The following is a 27,663-nucleotide window of genomic DNA, read 5'->3' as shown; positions in this document are numbered from 1 at the left end:
TGGCCAACAAGACGGGGTGGCTATGGTGCAATGGGATCAATGCTTCACATACTTATTTACATGAAATAAATGCTCAGTCAGTATGGCACACCAGAAGGATCTGGATTAAAAAATGAGTGGTCTCTGGTACAAGCTATGGCCACAGCAGAGTTACCCCCTTGCAGCTGAATCAAAATTTCTGGCCTGCTGTGCTGGCAAAGGCTGTTTGCTTAACTTTTTCTTTTTGTGCCTGGAAGAAGGGCCAACCGAGGAACCAGTGGTTTGTTCCATTTTCTAGCCAAACATGGTGCCTTTCCCTGAGGAAAACAAGAAGCAAGAGCAGGGGAAATATAAAGACTTTAAAACACTTTGTCAGATCAAAAAAGAGAAATAAACACAATTTCTCCACAGAACAAAAATGGTTTTCGATTACCTTAAAACATGTAAGCTGGCAGGTGAAAAAGTGTGTTCGAGTAGAGTTATAACTCATGATAGTCCATTAAAATACAAACTGTTAGCTTAAAAATAACTGTTATAAACAGGAAAGCACAATAAAACAAGTGTTTTTAAATGTGGACAGTTTTTCCTCAAATGAAACTTGAATCTGTGCCTGGTAAAGGAACACAACAAGCTGACAGTCAATCCTCCAAAGCCCACAGAGAAGTGGTCTCTTTAACAGCAGGAAAACTTTGAAGGGCTTGACACCCAAACCTTTCTTTTTAGTCAGCTCAGCTGAAGCTGACTAACAGTTTGTGTGCATGGAAGGTGCACTGAAGCTTTGGAAGCTATCTGGCTATTATACGCCTGGCAGGATATATAACCCATATACCTAAGGCTACTGCAGCAGTGATCAGAACGATGGACATCTGAATGTAGCATTAATGGATTTATGTATATTAAATTCCAAAGTTGAGAAATCTGAAAAATAACACAGGGTTGAATTGAAGAAGGTGACGTGACAAACATATGTCTGAGTCAGCACATTTCAACACATTTTCCTGATTCAGCAATCATCCTTACATGGTGCTGCATGTTGCTCCAGAATGAAGATTTACAGCACTGTGAAGAGCTTGCCTGTTGGCCAGGCTAAATGTTAATGAGGCATTCTGGGATGAGAAGCATATTCTAATTAGATAAGGAAGGCATCTGCATGGCCAAGAAATAAAAGAAAGAGCGCAGTTGTGTAGATCTGCATGGCCATCCCCCACCACATTGCTCTAGTGGATGTGAAAAAGCCAGATTCAACTGTAAAAAGCTAACATGGTGGGGAAGGAACCACAAGACACCAGAGAGCCTACTTTTAAAGTGCCATAATGGTGTCAGCAGATAAACAGTGATTGCGGGAGAATACACAAAACACCAAGGATTCATCTTTAAAGTGCAGGACAGGCACCAATTTTCTATGTGGATGGGGGGGTATACTAGACACAAGAGATTCCTCTTTAAACGATAACACCTGCACCAACATTTCTGCGGGGACTAGGGGTGGGGAGAGATATATTACACCAGGGATTCAACTTTACAGTGACATTATGACTCTGGTTTTACTATGGGTACAAGGGCTCGAGGGATACACTACACACTAGGGCCTTATACGTAAGTGCCATAATGGCATTAATGTATTATGAGTGGAGGAACCACAGGAGGGTAGATATGGTAGGGACAGGTAAATGGACTGTGGTGTGTGCTGTGTGTGTGTGTGTGTGTGTGTGTGTGTGTGTGTGTGTGTGTGTGTGTGTGTGTGTGTGTGTGTGTGTGTGTGTGTGTGTGTGAGTGACTTGGAGAGGTTGAGGTTGTCACTACCTACAGCCTTAATCTACATGTTGCAGTACTAACTGTCATTAAAGAAACATGCAAATTAGCTGATAATGAGGTCTTACCTCATTACATTGCAGTTCAATGGCGTTTATAGCATTAGCCATACTGCTCATACTAGGACCTTTAATGAATTCCCTGGTAAGAGGTTTTAGTAAACCATTTACTGTGAAATGCAATTTATGAATACTGATATTCAATCTGCATAAAGTGCTGTTTTGAACCGATGACAGTTCTATTAATCATAAAGAATGTCAGATCTGAGTAGATGATACTTAACTGCAAAAGCTAGTATAAAGTAGCATACCATAAGGAGTGAAGATTTTAGTAGGTTTGTATTTTGATGCAAAGTTAAACAATCTTGGTATGTAAGGCAGACTTACTGTGACAGATTTACAAATATGATAAAAGTATCATTTGAAAGTAAGAGCTTAAAGATTTGTTGCAGAGAAGATGTTGCAGGCTTGATGTCCCTCTAGGGAGAGCAATTTGGTAGCACCTTGTCACCAAATGTAAGATTTCTGATACAGAATGTGGATTTGTGTTTTAAGTGTTTTCTTACAGCTGTCACTTATTTTTTGCATCATAACACAATGGTGCTTATTATGCCATGAAGCAGTTTCCCTGCTAAAACTGAACATAAACGCACAACTTTTTTGTAAAATCCTTTATAAAATATGCTTTTCCGAATTTGACCTCACTGGTGCTTTTTCTGCTCTGCCTGAACTTTATCCACACACATTAATCAGATTTAACACACATTCAGTATTTCAGTATACAACAGAATGATGTCTCCTCAAAAGTCAGACACTGAATAATGAGATACAGCTTCCACACTCTCCTGATAGCGGAGAGACTTTAGTCTGGAAATGCATATGAAATTACACAGAAATATATAGAAACATCCTTTATAAAACTGAAAGAAATGCAACCAAATTTAATAAGGAAACCTTTGTGTCTACACTCTACACTCAGGCATAGCAACCAGGAATCATTAAAAACTCTTGTCTGTAGATGACACAGTAACTCACTTCAACAAGATCTTCTTCTCCATATAAGACTAGTCCCTAGCACCTATCACAGGAAACAAATCAAATGAATTATTGTATCTTTCCTTGCTTATACCAGATATAAAAGGCTAATGCACAACAAAAAACATGAAAACTGACATTCACAAAAATGAACAATCTTCCGCAATATCAGCCTAACAAAACCCAACAAAGAATTCCATCCTAAAGGCTAAGCAGACTACTACACTACTTTAAAGGAAAACCACTGTAAATCTACAAACGCTCAACAGTTAAACTTATACATGTGGTCAAAAAATCAAAACTCTGCCATTTTTCAGATGAAGCAAAGTGCAACACAAGATGCAGATTTAACTCGTTAAATAAATGTTGGCAAATACCATAATAAAATGCAGTGCACTCAACTCCTCAGTAAGTGACATGTACATTGACACTACTACCTGCTCACTTCAAAAACAAAAACCCACCTCTCTTGTAGATAATAACCTACCAGTAGACTATTTCAAATTAGCTGCAAAAAATGTTTCATACCAAGTATCTGTATTTATCAATTACTGCCTGCAAGAGAGGGCATAATCCCAATAGTCTGGAAACAGTCTCATGTTATTCGCTTACATAAGGTGGCAAATCATGTCCGCTATATCTAAAATACTGCAAAAACAGCTCATATACAGTTAACCAACTACTTAACATACAGCAAGTTACTTTATATGTGACACCATGGATTTTAGATCAGAACATAGCACAGAAATATAGCACTACTGATTTTCATAAACTATATTCTTGGCAGATGTAATTAAGAAGAAATGGTTGCATCACTATTTTTATACTTGTCCAAAAAATCTGAAACAGTTTCACAGCCAATTTTATTGCTGAAACTCAAGAATCTAAGCCTAACCAACAATGTCAATCGGTTTGAAAGTTACTTCAGTCACTGAACACAGTGCTTATGCTAGGCAGATGAGCTGTCAGTGTCAACCCCTGGCCCCCTCAAAAACTAAAATTAGGTGTGCCACAAGGTTCAATATTTAGGACCTTTACACTTTACTATATTTATAAATAAAATGCATACAGTCTCTCTCCCAAAGTAGAACACATAAAAAGAGTTAACAATTAACATACTTACATCTATTCTGCACCCGTCCTTCACTCTGTACTTTCTTCTTCTTCTTTCTTCTTCTTTCTTCTGCTCTTCTTCCGCTGTCCAAACGACAATAAATCCACCAAAAAAAAAAACTTTGATTCCGAAACAGAAATGAAAAAAAAAAATACAGTGATGATCACAATTAAAGCTGAAGCTCGATTCCTCCTAAGCCAAACTGAACTGACTGATTCTCGCTCTCTTCCCAGCAAATAAAGCCCGGGAAGAGAGCGACAACCAATCAGCAGCATTTAGGCTTTAGCCCAGCAGGCACGTCATGACTGACGTGCCTGCGGACGTCGCAGTCCGAGCCCCTTCCAAGTCTATGCGGTTTGGAACCGCTGCCGCATAGACTTCTGGGCATCACAATGATGCCTTATGTGCTCCTCCGGGCTGCAAAGAAACAAAACAAAAAAAAAAAAGGCTGTTTACAACCGCGGGTAAGGTGCGCAATGCGCATACTTTCGAGTCGCGGACTCGAAATTTAAACTAAAAAAAAAAAGATTTCTTTTTTTTTTTTTTACATTAAATTAAAAAATAAAAACAAGACCAAAACAACTGAGGGGGCTGCAGACCGGCAGTCCGATGCCACGAGCCGCCCCTGGGTACACCCATTCATGCATGTCTCCACACAGAAGACGTTCTAGCTGAGAATCGAACAGAACAACGTCTTACTGTGAGGCGACAACGCTACCGCAGCACCACCACCGCAGTGTCCTAAACCCAAGTAAGACCAAGCTAATGTACTTGGCAAGTAGACCTACCAAGCCTCACTCTTCTTCACTATATTCAGTCCACAAATGGTACCAATATTGAGCCTACAAATCACACCAAATTCCTTGATGTAACTATAGATGACTGGCTGAAATTTTATCATATTTGCCAATCAAAAAAAGGTCCATGCCATACTCCCTCTTCTCTTTACAGTGCTAGACCCTTCTTAACACACCAAGCCAGACTAGATCTCAACTTCTGGGTACCCCTCTCTACTGCTCTCACATTTTCACAAACTTGCACAAGGCAGACCTAAACAACCTAGATTCCTGTTGTAATAAAATAGCAAAATTTGCCTGCAACCACCCCCATAAAAGTCATCATTGTACTGTTCAACAACTAAACTGCTAGAACTTTCCAACCAGATAACACTAAACCAACTTAACTTTCACCCACAGAATCATTCACAACCCCAGTCATTGCCCTGCCCTTTCTTCCCTGGTCCAAACTCGTGTCAATAACAGGTCTCTTAGATCTTCAAACAGACTACAACTAAAAATAACCCAGTCAAACTACCATAGTGACTCCCTCTTTTCAAACAAAATTGCCAAGGCCTGGAATGCCCTCCCCAAACACATACAAGTATGTCCCAAATATTCTACCTTTAAAACATAAATAAAAGAATATCTCAACCACTTGGATCTGCCCCATACTACTCCTAGTTAATCTCCCTCCCTCCTACTAACTCCGCACCTCTTCATCCAACTTCCCAGCTCTTTTCCTTTCGACTAATAGAGTTCTTCTTTTCTCTTTTTCTTTGAACTCTGGGCACAAGCACAGGTAGACTATTCAAGTACTGAAAAGGTCAATTTATCTCTGTATTCAGCAATATGTATGTCTTTAAATTTGTATGTATGTCTTTAAATTTGGTTTTTCATGTCGTCACCTTTCAACCTTTTCTCTGTCTGCCATTGTTAGCATCATCCCAAAATTGTTACAAACGCTTTTAAATTTACTATTTGTACTGTATTATTTATACTACTTACTGTAGTTTTTGAATAATTAACTATCGCCATTAGTTTGTGGAGCTTTTCTCCCCGGGTCTTCGTCGGACACTACCCATTTAACAAATGTCAGTAAATAAATACATTTTGTATTTATTTAAATTCAAGTTTAGAGAGGTCTGTTCACATCGACAGTATAGCCCATCTTCTAAACCTACTCCGAAGGCTCTGTCTCTGTCTGAATATTGTCATGTCAGTAAATCCATTTCTGAGAAGGTGCCAACTTTGGCATAACTGGTTAACCAGATTTGCTCTGATAGGCCTATATTGTATAATCATGTGTGGCTTGGTCAGTTTTAGCCCAGGTTTCGCTGTTTTGATAATATTAAGCTGCTAGTGTAGCATTAATTCTTCACCGTCTGAATGAATGACTTGTCTTAATGTTCATGAACTGATTATCTATAAAAAAGCTGAATTTAAATTCATCTTTTCCTGACAACTGCAGGCACATTTCCCATCTCTTCTTGGGCAAAAAATTTTAAAAGGTGGCATCAGTTTATAAAAAGAATATTTGACTATTCGTGGCCTGCTTGGACCATTCCAGTCTGCCTTGAGAAAATATAGCAGATACAGTTCTCATTAGTGCCATGGATAGCCTTCTTAGGGAAAGAGATCATAGATGTTCTGTAGTAGACTTTATGGAGCTCTGTTTCTGCAGCTTAACTCTGAAGACCATGACGTTGTGGGTGTGGGCAAACTTTTCTGTAGTAGTTTTGCCCACATATGATTGGCAGATGTCAGGAGTGGTTTCAGATTCCTCTGATAAATGTATGTTGTGAATGTAAACAAACTGGTTTTATATATTAGTCTCCGAAATCATCATCAGCCCACTTTTTCCCATTTTTTTTCTACATGGGTCGAGATATCATGTTAACTGTTGCCAACTCTCTCGATTCAGTGCCACACTCGTGCCTTCTTCAACACTCATGCCTGCCTGTCACAGATAGTCTTTTGCACAATCCAACCACCTCTTTGCTGGACATTCTTGCTTCCTCTTACCTTCTTCCTGTCTGTCCCAAATCTCCCTCACCAGATTGTCTTCTGTTTTTCTACATGTGTCCAAACTACCATAATCTGTTATATTTGATCTTTTCTGCAATTGGAGCTAATTTGGCTTCTGCTCTTATGTCCTCATTTCTTCATCTGTCCCACAGTGTGCATCCTACCACCCTTCCAAGGCACTTAATTTCCATCACCTCTAGCTTCTTCAACTGTTCTGCCTTTACTGCCTGGGTTTCTGTACCATACAATAGTACTGGTCGCACCACTGTCTTGTACACCTTACTTTTCAGCTTCTTTATATTTTTCTGTCATAGACTACACCTGAGACTGTATGCCATTTGGCTGCAGCCCCTCTGATTCTAGCTTTGATCTCTTCATTCAGACTTCCCTTCTCCTCAACCACCCCTCCCAGACACTTGAAGTTGTTTACCTGTTCCACTATCTTCCGTTCTATTCACCGCTTCTTCTGATTTCCCCAATTTGCTGCCATTACCACAGTCTTATCTGTGCTTAGTTGCATCCCAGTCCCATATACCTTCAATTTTGCATTCCATTCTCCTATCCTTTGCTGAAGTTCTTGCTCAGTGTCTGCCTGTAATGCCACATCATCTGCATGCAGCAACTTTGTTGATCTGTCTCCTCCAACTGGTTTGCTAATGTAGTCCATCACCAGTATGAACAGCAGTGAGCTCAGAGCTGAACACTGGTGTACACCCACTCCCACTGGAAACCCCTCTGTGAGGCCGAACACTGTCCGTACTTGGGGTCCTTGTACATAGCCTGCACTAATTCTACCCATGTTTCTGGGACTTCAAACTACCACAGTTCTGCCCAGATCTGCTTTCTTGGGACCTTGTCGTATGATTTCTCCAAGTCTAGGAATACCCAGTTGGGCTCTGTCCTCATCTCTAGCTTCTTCTCAAGTATCTCTCTCATTGCAAACATCGGGTCAGTTGTGCTTTAGCCAGATCTGAATCCAAACTGCTCATCTCCCATCTTACATTCTACTACTCTGTGTATCCATTTATCAGTCACCCTTTCCAGAACTTTTCATGCAATGTGATAGGAGTTTGATGCCTCTGTACTGCCAACAGTTGTGAATGTCCTCTTTTGTTCTTGTACACTGGCATGAATATGCTTATTCTCCAGTCATCTGGGATATGCCTTTCTCTCCACAATGCTATTAGTACCCTCAGGAGCCATTTCTCCCCTGTCTTACCCAGCATCTTTATCATATCTGCTGTGACCTCATCTAAGCCTGCTCCTTTTCCTGACTTCATTTTGCTTAGTGCTGTTATTTCTTTTTCTAAGGTGGAATCCTATTCTCTCATCGTAGGCTGTTTCTGGGGCAGTACAGCTTCTGTGGGGATTTCTTCATTCAGAAGCTGCTGTAAATACTCCTTCCATCTGCTTTTGATGCCCTGTGGACCAGTGAGCAGATTGTTGCTGGCATCCTTTATATGAACAGTGTCTGACTATCTTCTTTATCTTTCTGTCTTTGCCTTGCAACCTGATATAGTTTCTTTGTGCCACTAAATGAGTCACTTTCCAGAAGCTGGTAGAGTGCCTCTGATGCCCTATTCTGTGCTATTGCAACTTCTTAGCTTCTTTGTTAGCCAACCAATACTCCTTTCTAGCCTGGTCAGTCTTTTCTGTCTCCCACTTCCTCCTGTATACTTTCTTTTGATGACTTCCTGGACTTTTGCATTCCACCACCAGCTTTCCTCATGTACCTTATTTCCATACCTGGCTCAGCCACATATCTTTTCTGTACTCCTAATACATGCTGTTTTTAGGTTCTGCCATTCTCATTCAACTCCACCTATTTCCTCCTCTTCTTGGGGTGCTAGAGCCCTGAGTAGTTCCTTGAACTGTTGTACTTTCTCACCAGTCAACTTCCAGGTCTTCAGCCTGGTCTCTGACCTTAGAGCCTTCTCTGACTACTGCTTGCAGCTGATTAGTTTCACCCATGTGTGGTGGGTAAATGACAAAAGGTGGTTTCTGATTCCAGCTCCTCCAGTAAACTACCTATGCTGTCTGGAATGCAAGGCTCTAGTGTATGGCCTTTGTTGTTTATATGTTCTTACTGGATGATATCATTTGACAGCGTGGTATTGAACTTACCAAAGTTATCCTGATGACTCTTAACCATTCACTTTGGGCTCATCTTCTTTGCCAGTTCCTGACTTGTAAGCATCTGTCAGATATTCGTACCTGGCCTGCTGTAGTAGGTTATATTTGAATCTGCAAAAGCCTGACATTTTAAATAGTCAGCTTTGAATTCTTTACTCTCTTAATTCTTGTTTTAAGTAAGCAGTCTCAGAGTTTTGTTGTGCAGTAAATAACATCTGAAATCCTAGAATGTTTCTTTATGGCCTTTCTGATTACGACCCAGCATCTGGTGTAATCTGTTCTTTTTCATCTGAGAGTTAAATGTTTATTTACTTCCTGCCAAAAACAGTGGTATCATTGTTCCATTGGCAGCATGATGACTCCATGATTAACTGTTCCACAACTCACGGCTCCTGCATTACTCTCCCTGTGTCTTTGTATGTTCTGTGGTCTCCTCCCATCTTCCAAAAATGTGCTGGTTAATGAGGTATCCTAAAACTGTTCATATTTCCTGCATCAATTTCATGCTGTTGAGACCCAGGTCATGACTGGAAAGGGCAGGAAGTAGACCAATTAACAAAGAAATTAGAATTAAAAAAAATCCTGCTGTTGTATGACACCACTTTTTTTTTTAATATCTTTATTAAATTATCACTTCAGACATAGGCACACACAGTAATAAATTTTTTTTTTCTATTTACACACATTATGTATCACATACGTTTTCTTTATTTTTTTCTTTAAACCAACTGTCTTTCAGTCCAGCGTTACGTAAATTGTTCAGTTTCTGTCTTCCCTTAAACCTCATTCTGGCTGCACATTATTCTGCATGTATTGTTCCCACAAATTCCATTTCTGAGTAATTTTCAGCTTCCCATCTCTAAATATTCTGCTTCCAGTTTTTTATCTGTTTTTCAATAATTAGTACTTGAAATGTATAGTTATCCCCTATGGGAAAAAACATGTACCCGTGAATTACCACATACGTGGCAGTACACTAAACACCAAAAGTGTGATAAGAGACTCAGGGAACAGCTGGATAGTGGTCTCACCTTCAATAATCACATCACCACAACAGTCAGAAAATCCTTCTCTGTGGCACACCTCAGCACTAAGGGCTTTTCATCCAGAAAAAAGGAGGTCATTGTCCCACTGTACTCATCCCTCATTAGACCCATTATAGAATACAACGCCCCATTTGGTATGTACCTCTCAAGACGTCTGCAACAACTGGAAAGTCCGTAGAAATACCTCACTAAAGGAATCACAGGCCTAAAGCAGATGCCCTATGCTGACAGTCTAAAAAAAAACTCCAGCTATACTCTGTCACATATCGTCTAATCAGAGGCGAGATCTGCTTAACATACAAGGCCATGTCAAACCCAGAGCTGTTGGACATGCTACACTTAAAGAAATCCCAATCCCTCAGAGCCACACGCTCCAGGGATCTAAACCTTGTCATCACAATGAACAAAACATGCTGGAGGGATAGGTTCCTGACCCAGAGACTCCCCAGACTCTGGAATAGACTGCCCATACATGTCAAGCAGAGCACCTCTTTGGCCCTCTTCAATAGGAACCTTGATGATTGGATCGGAGATAGGAAATTCATCCTGGGGAATCATGTCAGTCACCCTGCTAGACAGGGGTCCAGGGAAGTAAATATTGTGGGAAGAAATAGCCAGGGAATTGTTATGGCTAGGCTTGTATAGGCCCTAGGGCCGATAGCCTAGTACCAACCTATGAAATGCAGTTAGTTTAGATATTGATTTCCATTTTCTAGTAATTGCTTTTTGACAGCCAACAGAATTAAAGTTAAGCCCTTAATATGTGTAGGCAATTCGGATCCTGTGCCTTCGCTCAAAAGAATCCTTTCCTTATAGCTGTTTGCTCCCCAATATTTGAAAGAGCACTCTGTAGGGAATTTCATGCTGAAGTAAGTCTGTTATTTTAGTAATTCAGGTCATGAACTCTCTTATTTGGTTGAGTACCAGAATATACTTTGATTGTCATCTTTTGATCTAGATCTCAGTTTATTCAACCGTTTAGGTTATTGCTTCTTACATCTCGGAGTGTCAGAAGCTAGTAGAATACAAGACTTTGATACCTAGATTACTAAAACAATCCTGAAGGTGGTTCTTCATTTCCAGGGCCTGCACTAAAGAATATTTCTCCATCATCAGTACTGAACTTCATGACTGACTTATTGTCACATTCCTTTTTAGCCAGCTAACCAACCTATTGCATCTGAAGTTAAGCCCAAGTCCACTGTAGGTGTTGCTGCTTATTTCAGACGTCTGTATTTGGATTACACTCTGAAGCTAGAATCTAAATGTGTGCAAGATTTGCAAATGATTGTAAGATACAAAATTCCAGACAATATCACAGCTTGGTATTTATTCTGTTATGAAAACCTGATAACTGAGTACTCCTCTGAGAAGATATGTCGGGTCTTACTTTAGTAGGTTTTCTGCAGTGCTGACTTCTGGGATTTCTTATTCTGCTGTCCCCAGCTCAGCAGCACTTTTCTTTCTTCTGTGCACATGCTGGGTAGGTTTTTGAACGTGTATGCATTTGGGGCATGTATGCATCTTCTTACCTGTGTGTGCTAGTGTTGGACTGCATGCCTAGCCCTCCTATTTATTTATTCTGTTCTGCCACTCAAAGTTTAGATGTCATCATGGCATTCATCACAGAAAAGTTCCTGTGTTTGATGACTAGAATGTTAAAGCCTTCTGAACGTTCCTATAGCCACCATATAATTTTCTAGAACCGATGTCTACCTGAAGAGGAGTATAACATCAGGCACTGTTAATATCTGATTTTTTTTAGCCGGGAGATGAAGGTATGCATGTGAGAGGGAGAGAGAAATTACAGGCCTACTTGACTTCACTTGAGAATGTTTGGGGCACTGCACAGCGACTGCCACAAGATTCCACCCCCCCCCTTTTTTTATAAATATTTCGAAAGGAGACTAGAAACTTCAGCCTATCCTGGACCTTGGAAAGTTCAATAAGCAGGTTTAATTTGTTAAGTTCTGTATACTGTATCTCCTGGGTGACATGCACTTTCTTCTGCAGGGTGCCTAAATGAGGTTGATTGATATCATGGACACCTTCTGGCACATTATTGCTTGTAGTCTGCACAGAAGGTTTCTTCAATTTGATCTGGGTAGGTGCCACTTTAAGTAGCACTAACACAACCTTGTGCCCAGAGTGTTTATCAGGGTCTAGGTATGTGGACACTTTGCAGGAGATGGTTGTCCGTGTGTTTCCTTATCTGAATAACTGATTCCTCTGGCCCCATTGAGGGACTTCCAGGTAACATCCTTTGCTTGTGTACTTTTATGTTTCCAGGCCCTGTAGATCTTCATAAGCTTAGAAAATTTCTATCTCTGAGCAGCACTCAGAGGATTGTCTTTAGAAGGGAAATGTCAGACACACGTTGTTAGTTGTTCCTGTTAGATAGAGGTCTAGGATACTTTGCTCTGGATGAAGCTGTAGTGGAGGATACAGACTCTCATGTGTCTTCTGGAACTGATGTCAGCCATGAGCTTCATAGTTCTATGGCTGAGTTGCATATCTCTGGTATCTCAGCTCCACATGGCCTTGTGGAAAGCAGAACTGTGTCCTGTCAATGGCTTGGTAAACAGTGTTTTAAAGAAGGTTGTGTAGCTTGACCACACTTTAAAACCCAATCTCCTCTTCATAATCTGAATTGCATGATTGGCGAGTTCACCTGTTTTCCATTCAGACCTTCTAGTTCTGTAGCTTTAATGTTTGCGCTTTGATATATGCTGTTCTTCATGGCCAAAACCTCTGCTCAGACTGTATCAAAACTTTCTGGTTGTTTGTAGAGAACTGTATTTGGTCTTTTACAGCAATCATGTGTTCCTTAGGACTAACCCACATAGGCTCATGAAAGTGGTAGTAGAATTCTCCATAAACCAGTTTTTTCATCCTCATTTGTTTTGTTTTTTTTTTTTCTTCAGAAACAAAAGCCATGGAAAAGATCCATTCACACCCTGGACATATACCATCAGCTCAAATTCTTACCAGAATAAGATACTTGAGTTCAGGCAGTCCAAACATTTGCTCATGCCATTTGATCCAGGAAAGTAACAAGGGCTAAACAAAGCCTTTCTTAGTGGATTGTTAACTGCACTGTGTCATTAGATGTAGAACCACCTGGTACGAAAAGTTTCTATCGAAGGGCACTCCATAAGAAATATGGCCTTTTCTAGTGTTTGCTTCAAAAATGTCTCATTTGTGGAAGTGTTGTAACGACATTTGGTTGATGGATGAGACCTTCACCTGAAATATTTGCTTTAGATGTAATTTGAGGAGTCATGCCTCCTTTGGCATCTTGTGATTGCAGAGTTTGGCCTTCTGAGCTCCTGCTGCCATAGGTTGGAGACTGCTAGGGTTGGTCTCTTTTACTGCATAGGATTCTTCCTCTAACAGTTACAAATTGCAGAATTTACAATGTTGTTATTAATGGGCAGGCAGGAGATGGTTACATCGCATTTGGTTCTGGTTCTAATTATGCTGTATTATCACGGGGTAAGTAATTGTCAATTAATTTATGTAGTTGCCAAACTGTTAGGTTTGGTAAAATTTAATGGACAATAGTAGTGGTAACTAGCTTGGCTTCACTCAACAATGGCCTTGCCAGTCCAGCTTTGTTTATTCTTGTGGCTGGTACACAGACACAGATGTAGTGAACCTTCTGGATGCAGCATGTCTGGAATTCAGCAAGACTTGACACTGCACCCCAAAATATTATGGATAGAAAAATTAAACAGTATGGGAAGGGGCCCCAAAAAGGTGGTGTTGATTGGAAATTGGCTATGTGATCCTAAGCAGATGTTCCTTTTTCAAAAGGAACTGTCAGGAGAACAGTCAAACTGTAGAGTGCCACAGGATTTGGACCTGTTCTATGTATTTTGCCTCTGATATCACAGTTTGAAGAGTAAAATTACTTTACATCCTGATGATAAAAAGATTGGTCCTGAATTCATAGTTGAGAACATTTGGAGAGCAAGATCATCTTATATGCTGATGACACAGATTGGTCTCGTATTCAGCAGCTGAGAACTTATCTCCGTAGAGTTTTTTAGTAGATGACAGTGTAGACAAGGCGGTAGCTGAGATTTAATTTTAAAAAATAAAGATTTTGCACTTTGGTTATTGAGAGGTTCCTATGGGAAGCATACAGTCTTGTTAGCTGATCTTAAGCCAGACATGGTAGGAAAAGGATATGGAGAAAATGACTGCATGTAAGCCAAGTCATGCTGTACAGTGTACATGAGCACTATGAGGGTCAACAGGGTGCATGGGATGTTAGTGCAGGAGTGGACTCCAGAGGTTGTCTCATTTCTACAGGGTACTGTGTACAGTTAATGAGGCCCTACAGTATATTAGGCTGTAGACAGTATGTGACACACAGTTAAGAAAATAATAAAAATTATGGAGAGACTGGAGTATGAATAGAGACTTAAGCATTTGGAAGTAATTACTTCAGAAGACGGGGGGGGTATGATTTTTGGCATATCACATTATTTGGGGAAAAGTGAAAAAGAATGATCCAGGGAAAAAGGGATATGATTGGCACCTGGAAGGGATGATGCCAGATTAGATATGAAAAACACTGTATTATGAAGTGGGTAGTAAGACCTGGACTGTGGTGCTTAGCTCAATGCAAGTCATCAGGTAGTTTATAATTCCCGATGAGCAAAGAAGGGGACAGGTACATAAGGCGCATCTGCTGTGACACTCCACTTGGGCATCTTCTTATCTTAGTAAACACATGCCTTAAGCTACCATTTGCTTTGGCAGTGTTTATTATTTTTAAGCCCGCTTATTTGAGTTGCGAAAGACATTTTAATACAACTCGTATTTAGTTGAGCGGTAGGGTGAATGCCCTTTACTTAGTTTATTAACTGAACTGTACATGATCACCTGTGTATGTTTTGGAGGAAGGATTTGTCTCCTTTCAAGAGAACTAGAAAAGAAGTAAAACGTCAGTGCTATCTGCATCTGTCAGAATAATGATACTAGTGATTTTTTTCTTCAAGAGGCTTGGAGTAGGTTTTAATTTTGTGAAAAGCCCAAGTGGTCCAGTATGTTTCTTGCATGCAGCAGTAAAAGTCTATGTATGGAGTTGTTGATATATTTAATGAGGAGCACTTGAGGAGCTTACATTTACTTGGATCACCCAAGCAGTATTTGTTCATGTTTCACTGCTCACTTCTCAGTATAGCAAGGTTGTAAATACTCTTGTTGTAGCTAATTTTGGGTGGTACAAGGTCAGCACAGATCAAATATTGTCCAGCCTTTTAGTGATGATCATTCTTCTGACGTACAGTGATCTCATCGTGATAGTAAAGTGTGACGGTGAAGCTCACCACATGGAGGCTTGCCTCCAGCAAAAAAAATGTTTTTTTTTTTCTTATATTAGTTCATAAAATGACGAGCTTGGATAAATGCAGTACACAAATGTGTACTTGATTTGTCATTTATGAACAGTTGTGAACAAACTACTGTGTTGCAAGGTACACGAGTTGGACAGATATAGCGTTGCTGTTCTTTTAAGCATTTAAAGAGGAATCTGACTGCATGCTTCTGTATAAGTTTATAAATTAGCCAAATATGTTGCATCATAAATTGGTCCTTATCAGCTCTGTATAACTCAGAAGTTAAAATGTTAATAAACAAAACTCTGAGCATGAATGTGAAGAGCAAAAGCTGGTTCATTTTGAAGAGAAATGGGTAAATGGAAGTACAGATACTGTTGTTCAATGCGCATATATCAGGTATGTCATTGTCTATTAAGACTTTTTGAAAAATGCAACCCCTGCATACAATAAACCTGGTGTCAGAAAATGAATATTACACATTTTCTAACACTTTATTAGTCATTGTCATTTTTATACACGGGGAGGATGAAAAAATACTTTGTTTATGTAAGCGTAAAATTTTTTTCCTTTTGCATATTTTCTCATTGTTTTAGTCCTATTCAGCTGTATGGAACCACAAATGGAGGAATCCCCAATGAATGTACTGAACTCAAGCACCTGGATTACATGCTAATGACTGTTATCCCACCCGTTCTCATTGTTAACCTTATGGTGATGGGAGTGGGGGCAAAAGTTCAACAACAAGGGCCAGGGCTGTCATCTACTGATGCTGAAGGCTGTTTGGATCAGCCTACAATAGTATCAGCCATGGCTTTCTCCACAGGGTATCCAAATGACTCTGTATGTCTCATCCCTTAGAAAAAGAGGAGGGCATACCTCTGGACCTTACTCTGTGGGTCAAAGTTCAGGACCTGTGAATGCTAATACTTTCTGGGTCACTACTACTGTAGATAAACACTATACCCTTCTGCCATCAGGCCATGCCTTGTGCGTGCTAATGTCCGTCTTTCAAATAATATGACATTCTGAGTTCTGACATTACTTTTATGTAAAGTAAGTATTTTCTAGACTTATGCAAGTGTTGAATTCTCCATGAATCACATTACTGTGCAAATATTTTATTGCCTGATGAAAACTTAACTTGCTAAACTTGGTAGCAGTGTACCTAAATCTGAATTTACCCATTTTCATGAATTTTTGTTTCAGTGGACTTGTTTGGATTGCTTTGGGTTAAAACAAATTGGTTGGTTTGCTTGGGATTAAAATAAAATGCCAAAAAAGTTTCACGTTTTTTAGACCTACTTGCAAGCGATATTAAGAATATTGTGGATAGAAACATTCACTTCTTTAATGGAGTTTTCAAGAACAAGACTCTATGAGAACTAGAGAATATGGTATGCTGTTTTTAAACTGTATGCATTGCACATGTTCACAGTCTGTAACTAGCTAAGTCAAATGCTCTGATATTTGGGAAAATAGTATGACATAGGATTTAATGGTACATCTGTATGAACTCGTTTACACAACACTACTGGAACACCTTGTAGCACAAAGAAAGTTTATAGGAAATTTTGCAAATATATTGAATTCTCACAGATTGATGTGTCTTTCATTAGATCAAAGAATTTGACTCAATATCTCGTTTGGACCAGTGGCTTACTACAATGCTTCTTCGTATTAAGAAATCTATTCAAGGCGATGCTGGAGACCTGAAGTAAAATATTATATAGTTGCACTGGCATGCAGCCAAATTGTTACAGTTCTGTTTTGTGCAATGGCCTGTGACTGTAATGGGTACCTGTATATTTAATGCTTATAGCTTGATTATGTTGCTTTTGAACACGAGTTTTGTATTATTTTAAATAAGTTTTCTGTGTAAACTTAAAGGGAATGTGTACAGTGCCCTGTATGGTTAATCCAAAGGTTACCACAGCTGAGCAGAACTCAGCTAAAAGACATAAATTAAATATATTTTGCATTCATTTGAAAAGATGACATGTTTAAACAGACTGATGTATCTATCTGCCTTTATTTTAATTTATTACTGTAACTTGAAATTGGCTCTTTTGGTCCAGCCCACCTCCACGTAAATTAAATAAAATGCTGTGAACAAGAAAATGTGATATTACTACTTGTATTGCACTATATTATAACTGTGTACACTGAAGCAGATACAAATAAATTGTACTGTTCTAAGAGAGGGTATTCCGAATTATTTAGAAAACCATTGTCACTTTTTATTATTTTGTAAAGATGTAACAAGGAACTATTGCGTTTATTAAAAGCGGAACAAAATTTGCACGTACTGAAGTCACCTGAACAAATTTCATTGAATGTGATAACTGTTGTGGAATTCAGATCCCCTATCTTGGTCACAAAATGAATGTCCTCCATACTGTTTTACAGTCCATTTTCTCCTTTATTGAGGCATTTAAATATCAAACAAGTAATAGTTTGTATGTTGCAGTAATCAAATAAGGAATGGTGCACATCCCCTTTAAGCTATGGGTAACAAGAAATGGTAACATTCTAATATCTTTAAAGGCCATCAAAATTCTCATTTTACCTCACTAACTTATCTTTGTATTGTTTTATATCACTGAGAAATCATCATAGATGTATGCACCTGCACCATATTGATGGGATGCAGTTCATTTTTTTAACCGAAGAGTGGTGCATTTTAGTACCACAGAAAAGGCATTTTAGTAAATGGCTCTGATGTTCTCTCCCCTGTCCTTCTCTATCTCTCTCATTCATTTATTTATTTGCTTTGTGGCAGTAGTAAGAATACAAAATCTGCATCCAGTAGTAATTTAATGTGTAGTGCAGTGGCAAACCGTTTTCAGGAAAGTATTATATGCATTTCTTTCCACAGTTTCGCAATGTGTAAAGTAGCAAAACTGTTAGCTGTAGTTTATGCAAATGATGCATATTTGAGCAGTCACAATCAAATGTAGTTTATTTTTTAATAAATCAAACTCTATTCCAAATTAAAAAAAACTCAGTTCCTAAGCTGCACTGTATTGGTTCATCTTGTAGGATATCCAGTCAGTGTATAAACTGTTCTTTTATGAGAACATTATTATTTCTGTTCTAGACAGCTGTATTTGTATATTTTGGATGTATTAATATCCTTTTTACATGTATGAAATCTGCCCGTGAATTTGTACAGGTTATTGACAAGATTGCCTTATATTTATTTATTTTTTTAGTTTGTATTATTTGTTTATTCCCTAAAGTATATCAAAGTAATGACATTTAAAAAGAAATTACTCAGTTTAGACATGTTTACTGTGGTGTCCTCTACCATTTATATATTCATTATTCTGGTATATTTCTCATGTCATGCATAATTTGCAGAACATATTTTTTCCATACTTACAACATTTCAGAAAAAATATATATAAAAACTTCTAAAGGAAGAAATTGGAAGACAAATCCTTTAGCTCAGTAGAACAATTTTAATTTTGACATTGAAGTACACAGTTTTCATCCCTACACCCTTTGTGGACACAGTGTGACACAGACTTAGAAAACTAAGCTTTATATTTGTGTAACACAGTACATCTACGCAACATTTCATTTGCATACTCTTAAAAAATATCATTGTCTTTTTAGAGTAATTTATGGAAATAATTTGTGAAGGATGTTTTGATCTGGTCTGAAAAGGTTCATCTTCATCAGTGTTTGGAACAAGGCTAGCAATGTTAGGCAGTTTGGCATCTGAAACTTTCCCAGGCTATTAGCCTGTCCTTTTTTCATTTAATGCTCTGTAAAACAACGTTTTCCCTAGATCTCTTTTACCATGCATCGTGCTAAAGCAACAGAGAAATTAAACTAGGCTACTTACAGAAAATTCATTATTTTTTATGGGAAAACATTTGCGTTTTGTTTCTAAATTTATTATTATATCTGCCAGTCATTCTGGCCTCTTTGGCCACTCCTGTAAGATCTTTGACCTAGAGTACCTCTTTGGAATCAGCTTCCTCAACCTTGAGAGCTGAACCCATAGTTATTACAGACAATTTGACAAAAATTGAAGATGACAAAAAAGTATAAACTGACAACTTGAGAGAGTTATTGCCTTATTGATGCTTCAAAAATTTCTGTCAGTGTGTTAATAAAATCATAGAATGTACAAGGCAACTGGGCCCAATAACCACTTGCACCTTGACCATACTCACCCTTGGGCCTTGCTTTCTTTTTCAAGGATAGGCTGGCCAGTCATGCCAGTGGTATATTTGTGGATATCCATCCAGTTGTCTGACTCCTTTTTGAAGGAAGAAAGTCTCACATTGCTTAATTCAGAGGGGAAGTTTGTTCCACGGAAGGGGTAAGCATCGCATAACAAACACCATGTTTTGTGTATTTGCTGAAGCAAGTTTCAGATCCCTGGTTGTGGTTTTAGTGAGACTGATTTGTGAAGATATGAGGTGGAGTAGTGGATCCCTAGTGGCCTGAAAGGCTAGGCACAGATTGCCCCCAACGAATCTATAGCACAGAGAATAAAGTGACAGTGCTTCCAGCCTCTTCTGGCAGCTCTTGTCTCTTAAGCCTGTGATAATTTTTTTTTTTTTTTGTGGACCTCTGGGAGCTTTCCAGTTGCTTGATATGCCTGCTAAGATGAATCCTAAAAGGGGCATTGTATTTGATAATAGGTCTGTTCAATGCAGACTGCAGAGGGGTAAGAACAACTTTGGATTTAGATGAAATACCTTTTGCAATCAACAGCATCAGTTAAAAAAGATATCCTCACATCTGTTGCAACATGATGGTCTAAACAAGGGAATTATCTACCCACGTTCCAAGTTCTGTCACCATTTTCATTATGAAGCGGGGTGTTGTCTATAGTGTAAGATGAATGAAGGGATTGTTTACGAAATGTGATGATATTGTAGTTTAGCATTTAGTTTTAATTCATTTTTGAGCATCTCTTGTGAACATGTGTGAGGTCCTGTTGGCACGCCTGTGTATCGGGCGGAGGGGGGGGGCGGGACTTGAGGATGACACCAAGTATGCAGTCATCCTCAAAGTTGGTTAGCCAGAGGTCCCTATTTGTAATTGGGAGATCTGCGAAGTATATGCTAAGTAGTACAGATCTCAGTACAGATCCCTGAGGAACAGCACTGGTCACTTTCATGTTTACTGAGGATGCACCTACCGCCCTCAGTACATGGGTTCTGTTCGTCAACCAATTTACTGTTCACCTAAGCTGATAAACATTAGTTGTGGTCAAGCTTTTGTATTTTCTGCCTCCATGTACCCTAAACACAATGTGCATTGTTAAGAGTCTGTGTCCAGTTATTTATCCTAGTATATCAAGGAACTTCCACCCTCCATCCTGTCCTGAATGGAGTTGGCAGCTATTTTCACATCTAGATATTGCTGGAAAATTATATTTTGTTTTCCTCCACCTTTCCAGTATTTAGGGGAGGTATTTGGGAAGTGTATAAATAAATAGTTCTACTTTATTTGTTACTTTCTGATAGACCAAGCAAAAGAATGGTTATGGAGTTCAGCACTGTGATCTCTATGATCTTGGTTAAATTATATTAGTAGTGATAATTTTTTAGGATTTCCTGACATGTACCCGGAGTTTACAGGCTTGTATGAGAAGTCAGCAGGTGTGTTTCCCTCTATATTTTTTCAGGAAAGAGGTATTTTCCATTTCTGTGACTCAACTTTTAAAATAAGCTAAGTTCTTATGTGGAGCTTTCAGAAGTTTGTTCATTTCTCATTTGCATATTCCAATAACCTCCATTCTGTAGGTATTTTTTTTCCTTTAGGGATAAGTTTTTTTGTTTTTTTTTTTATATTGGCTAGACCACCATTTTACCTCCTGTTGCTACATGGAAATGTTGAGGGCAGATTAATAGTCCATGTTTGGTACCTGCTGTCTTCTATACTACTTAGATTTGATTGCAGGGTATTACTGAGGCAAACCCCACCTCCATTCTTCTCTTATTTTTACCCTTTACAAGTAACTAGTCCCAGATTTACTATGCACGACCTGACTCTGATTCTGCTGAATTATCCTTCATACAAATGTTTGCTTACATTCTTGAAGATCTTGCAATGCCCATTTGCCATGTGAGCTTTAACAAACAACCCCCTTGAAAACAAGACCTCCACATTTCAAGGTGAGATCAGAAGACCGGCACCTTTCTGGATGTTAATGCTCAAATTGACAGTATCCTTCTCTGTGTACTATAACATGTAGTTGAAATGTAATTCCAGCCCATATTGTACTGTAACTGGATTCCGACAGTGTCGGATTCTCCTGAGTCACTAAGTCTCAGTATCAGGACTGTCTGAAGGGCCTTAACCACACCAGTGCCCTTTTCTTAGAGCTTGTTTCCTTATCTCGTCTGTAGTTCATTCTGTGTAACCTCACCAGTGTTGATAACCACTGTATCTGGAACACTGACCAGGTACAAATTCTGCTGTTAGCAGTACATTTTAGTTTCTTTATGATAGTATTTATTTTCCTCCTTACTACTCAGTGGACAGTGAAATACCTGTAGACCAGAGGGACAGTACACCCCCCCACCCTTTTTTTCCTTTGGTTCTACACAGTACATGCTTCAGCCTTTGGACTGTTCTTTTGAGCCATCATAACCTTTTCTTTCCCTCTCTTCTTGTGGACAAATAAGTCCCTACAGATATTACTCTCGCATGGTTTTGTATCTTTCTGTGCTGTCCTTTTCAACTTGATCCTTTTTATGGACAAATTTTCCCCTTGTCTTTGAAAATTTGCTTGATTCTAGTTTTTCCCTTGCCTTTAAACATTATCTGTTGTAGTAAAGCCTCTTCTTGGAATCATACTGCCCTTGTCCTTGCTCGGTCAGGCCAGCCACTGCATTTGCAGCTGAGTAAATCACCCTTCTAACGACCCTTGGTTTTTGGTTCTTTTATCAGTTTGAAGATTCCATTATTTCTTTATTTACAGATTTTTGACATTTTTCTTCATTGGTCTTGGAAGTGACAAATCTCTACTATATTTGTGCTTGATTTGGGACAGTATCCATAGACTGACCTTCACTTGGTTCAACTTCTGTATCAAAACTTGCAGAGGCACAGGTATATGTGTGTATACCTCTTGCTTAGAAATATACTGGCTGCCATGGATATAACCTTTATTACCTTTAGTCCAGCACAGTAGACAAAGAGAATATTAGTAAAACTTTTCAAGTCCTTTAGAATGTCCTGTTGATTTTCTGTCCTTTATCCTTCAATCCATTTTACCATCCAGCTCCAAATCATGGATTAAAAATGAATTTCAGGTATTCCTTAAAGTTTCAGAATGGCAGTTAAACCATTAGAGGAGATTCCTGATGTCTTTTTGTTCTCCTCACTGGAGACTGAATCTTGAACCCTAAACTAGCTGACAGTAGAAGTCTGGCTGTGCTAACTTAATATTAAGATGCATTTATTTCTGGTGCTATGAGTCATTTTCCAAACTAACTCTATCTGTCAGCCTGTGGGTTAGCAACATTTTCTGAAGTGTATTTAACCTTCATATCCATAGTGTAATGCATGTTTCCAAAATTAGAGCAATAGTTTTGTTTGTTATTGACATATGGCTGTCTTGGTTGCACTTCAGTTTTTATTCAACTCAGTTTCAGTTGATGTACTACAAGTGTTCAGTAGTCCAGTGTATTTAGTCAGCCAGTCCATCCCATTACTTCTTTATCTTGTCTGTTAGTGTTCCACACTCATGCAACTAATCTAATATAGATCTGATCTCTGACCGAAGGTCTCTCTGATGTGTTATAATTAAGAACATCATCCAAAGAGATCTCTTCCTGCCCTAACTATAATGACTAGGGAGTTTGAAGAATCCCTCTGCCTTTGTAAGACATTTTAAGTTCTAGTGAGCCATTCTTTGGCATGCCCTTGGACATGCCATCAATCATTATAAGGTCAGAACTCTGATTAGTGGAGGAAGACAGACCTAGTTCTTCAGATATATCATTATGGTTAGCATCTAGAACAGTTTCTTATTCCTGTATGACTACCTTCCTTCCTTCCTTTGTCCGCTTCTGTTTGTTCAAGAGGTTCTTTTCAAGGAGTCTTTTTTTTTCTTCATGGTTTTCTTGTTTGTTCTACCTTAGTGTGGGCCTGTAGAGATCTGGAGAAGGCTTATGCTGCACAGAGGATCGTGGAAAAAAAGGGGGGGGTGTTTGAAGTGCTGTGCCTCACTGAGTCTTGCTGGTCTCAGGTCTTTGCATAGAGGAAGATGGACATCTGTCATTATGGTAAGTATATAGCTTACATTTCCCTACGTCAGAATGTCCATCAGAGTTCTATAGCAGATTTTGAAAGTTCAGTGATCCCATCTGGCAATTCGCCATGATATATGTTAAGATTTCTAGAGTTTGTAGTTGCGTTTAAAGTCGTGGTATCCCAATTCAAACCCATCTCTGGACAGTCCATTCCAAGTTCCTTCTCCTGTAATGTCCGTCACCATGGACACTTCTGCCATAGGTTGGGTACACTGTCAAAGATAGACTGATGATAGTGTGTGCTCACAGACAGTGGCAGTTTACAGATAAATGGGAGATGAAGGTAGTCCCCACTGTTGCATAGCAGTCAATAATAAAGTGACAGGGAGATGATGTACAAACAGGCAAGAGAGAATTCACTCCTATATCTGTCTGCCTTGAAGCAGTGAGGGTATGGACTATGCCAAAAAACACTTTCTGATTACCAACCACATTTCTAGGGAAATCATTTCTCTGATGGACAGTGCAATCACTGCTTACTGGTGCCTCATAAGTGGTGTCTCAGCCTGTCAGCAGTGAGGAAGATCTTGTATTGCTGGCAGATGCCTCTGCTGTAACTTCTTTGCATCCCCAACTAACACCAAAATGTAGCAACTTCTTTCTGCTCATCCCTCTGCTGGGGGCACATCCCTGGGATGGAGTTGTCCAGAAATGGGCTGCTTTACAATTTTCCCATTAGTCTGAAAACCATGCAAAAAGCCTGGTATAACAAGTCCAAAACCATTCTCATAGTCCCATTTTGGCTTCAACTACAAATGTTTTCTCTGCTGAGGCATCAGAACCCAGCTTGACCCATTCATCCAGCAATCCTTACATAGACCTTCACTTCATCCATCTAACCTCATCATCATTCCAGTTCTAATAATGGACAGGGACTCTTACCCTGCCAGGGCAGTCCAAATACTCACCTCTGCCCAGAGGCCTAATGCAAGGAACATCTACAACAGTAAATGGACACTTTTTCCTGTGTGTCCTACTTCTAAATTTTGAATCCCTTCACCACTTCAGTGCAAGCAGTGCTAGGTTATATGCCTCAGAATTAAGCTATTTCTCCATTAAGGTGCACTGCGCTACCTTCTCTGATTTTCATCAAGATTGCAATTGTTTATCACAAGCATCTCTGAAGATTTGAAAAGTCTTTTTAAGAGGCAGTTACCTTATTTGACCTCCTGTAATTGATCCTCTCTCTCTCTCTCTCTCTCTCTCTCTCTCTCTCCATGGTATTTGTAGGTAGGTTTTTAAAATCAGTTCTTCCACTTTTTGAAGCCATTCCTACTTGAGTTGAAATATTTATTATGGAAAACACTTTTTAGTGATGATTATTTCAGCTAGAAGAATGTCTGAGTTGCAGACATTATAAGTGAGTCCTCCATACTTAATTTTCCTGAAGGATAACTTGCCATTACATTTATGCCTAAAACCGCCACTATGGCATGTCGGAGTCACTCTGTAAACTTATTGTATTCTTACCTAATTACTATCACAGGAGAGAAATATTAGTTATATGGTGTAAATGTCCAGGAAGAGCAGATTTTATTTGGGTAGGACCAAGTCTTTACGGAAAGACACAAAATTATGTCCTTTTATAATAAGTACTCAGTTTATAAAGTTACTTTATCCAGATGGTGGTCTATATTGAATTATTAGAATCCTCATAAATCTTTGCTTTTTGTTCCTAGAGCTTACTCAAACAGTGGAATGTATGTCACTCAAGCAATTTTCAAAAATACATCCTTAGATATTTTTGAAAAAAACTACATGGACTTTACTGAATACCTTTTAAAAACACTACAGGCTAGATGTGATGTATAGGTCTTCCTTTAACATCATAATCACCAGACATAATGTTCCCATGAAGATCACCGCCTAAGGGAATAAGCCCTGGAACACACTCCTGTTAAGGATGGCCCTCCTTCCCAATATGAAAGTTGCATTCTTACCATAATGTTAAACCGGGATGTTCAGGTCCGCCCTCAACCATACCCACACTCCATCCTCAGTTACATTCTTAACCATAATGTTAGATGGGGATGTTCAGGTCTGCTGTTATAACCATACTCACACTCCATCCTCTTGCATTCTTTCTGACATGACCTTGAGGTCTGTTATCTATTATTCTCATTTTCTGCTCCACCTTAATGTAGCATGGCATATCGTAGAGAGGAACCAATTTTGTAAAGCCATTTGGTTTAATGAGAGGACTAATAGCCTAGGAAAGTTTCAGGTGCTAAACTGCCCACTACAGTGTTGGCCTTAATTCTGTTGTTGAAGGTGATGGACCTTCTCGTCCAGCGCTAGCATTATAGTAATTATTTAGCTCTTGTTTATTTCTACCTTTTGTTATTTAATCAGTGAACTAAGAGTATTTTTGCACAGTTGTGGAAAAATGCACAAAAATCCGTGATAGTTTCCATGTAATAAAGTATAACTTACATTGTCTTGATATATCTCGTGTGTTATGTAGTATGTGTGTATGCATTAAAGTGACAAGTTATTGTAGGGTGGCAAACACATAGCATGTTGTCTTCATCTGTACTGTAATCAGTGTTGTAAATTATAATAAAACAATTTCAGTTGAACCCAGTCTTAAAGACTGTCCTCTGATGTGTGTTCTTTATGTTTGTGTTGTACAGTTTACTTAATAAAATTGTTGAATGAAGGAGTGTTTTGGAAATTTATTGATGTTGAACTGAGAAAAGTTCCAGTTGCTGCCTCTCAGAGGGTGCATCAGTTAATTGTAAAATACTTTATACTATAGTATTGTTCATTTATAATTTGCAGTCCTTTATTTCAGTACTCCCAAAGCTTTCTTCAGGCAGGCCTCTGCTTCAAAAAGAATTCTCTATCCTTAAAACTGGAAAGCTGCCTATGTGTAACAAAGATACAATGCCCTGATGGGGTAGTAGTGGTCTGGATTCATTTATTTATATTATTATATTATATTATATATCATATTATATAAAATATCCGCAGTGGTGATGCTGCAGTAGCATTATCGCCTCACAGTAAGACGCTGTCTGGTTCGATTCTCAGCTAGAGCGTCTTCTGCATGGAGACATGCGTGAATGGGTGTACCTTTGTTGAAGGTTGTGCATCAGGGCTGGCAACTCGGCACGTAAAAATCAACTGCCAATCGTTAGCGGACTGTGGCGACCCCTAACCGGGAAAAGCCGAAAGACACGACAACATCATATTATATAAAATATATATATTTTTATTGGGGTAGTGCACTGATCTCACTGAACTATTTGCTGGCACAACTCATGTGGATAGGATCACATAAGAAATGTACAAAACGCATTTACAGATAACAAGGATATGCTTGGCCTAGGTAGTTCAATAAGCAGTCAATGTCAAAACATGTATGGAAATGGAATTAAGCTTAGCAGAGCTTTATGGATTATTTATTTATTTTATGTAACATTTGCTTACTGGGAGAGTCTGACTGGGACAGAGCCCATTTTCTACAGAGGCCCAGGGAGAAACACTCCAGATGCATGTCTTTGGAATGCGGTAGGAAACTTGAGCACCTGGAAAAAACCCATGCGAACGCAGGGAGGAGGGCATGCAGACTCCGCACAGAAGGCACCCCAGCCAAGAATCAAACTGGCGAACATCTTGCTGTGAAGTGACAACGTTGACTGCTGCATCACTGTGAGATGGCTTATGGTGCAGAGATAGCATATAATTATATAGTAGGTATGAAGATATTAGAAGAGATAAGTGAGAGCAGTTGTAAGAAAGGATACCATGGGGAGAAGACAGGGAAAAGATGTAAGAAGCATTCAGAGGAAAGAGGAGCACAAAGGAGACATGAGAGAGATGCCAAGAGAAAAGGGAAATATGATGAATGGGAGGCACTAAGTAAATGGGATGACAGGATGAGATAAGGAAGTATGAAATAGGGATACTTTTATTGATTAATTTGTAATTTATTAATTTAATAAATTGAGAGAGAGAGACAGGAAGTGAACTGCAGTGCGGCAATACCCACTGTACCGGACCAGCGGGAGAGCTCCCAGGAGACAAAGGAAGGTATATTCATGTGCATGTAATATGGGTATGCATGGTATGTAAAGACTAGCTTTGGTACATCTACAGTTAC

The 27,663-nt window shown here is 39.1% G+C and overlaps 1 protein-coding gene across 1 annotated transcript in view; it reads left to right on the top strand.

The window, feature by feature from the left end:
• Positions 1-26,149, top strand: part of NAPB (NSF attachment protein beta) — a 665,740-nt gene extending 639,591 nt beyond the window's left edge. Inside the window, exon 11 of the mRNA XM_044056384.1 lies at positions 16,890-26,149. Within this exon, the coding sequence (XP_043912319.1) occupies positions 16,890-16,991 (102 nt within the window). The 3' untranslated portion in view covers positions 16,992-26,149. The remainder of the gene's footprint in view (positions 1-16,889) is intronic.
• Positions 26,150-27,663: the final 1,514 nt, after the last annotated feature.

Source organism: Protopterus annectens, chromosome 1.part2, assembly GCF_019279795.1.
Source record: "Protopterus annectens isolate FY-2018-M chromosome 1.part2, PAN1.0, whole genome shotgun sequence".
Classification (NCBI taxonomy): Eukaryota; Metazoa; Chordata; order Ceratodontiformes; family Protopteridae; genus Protopterus; species Protopterus annectens.
The sequence above is the reverse complement of the archived record's forward strand: the minus strand, read 5'-3'. Positions and strand labels throughout refer to the sequence as shown.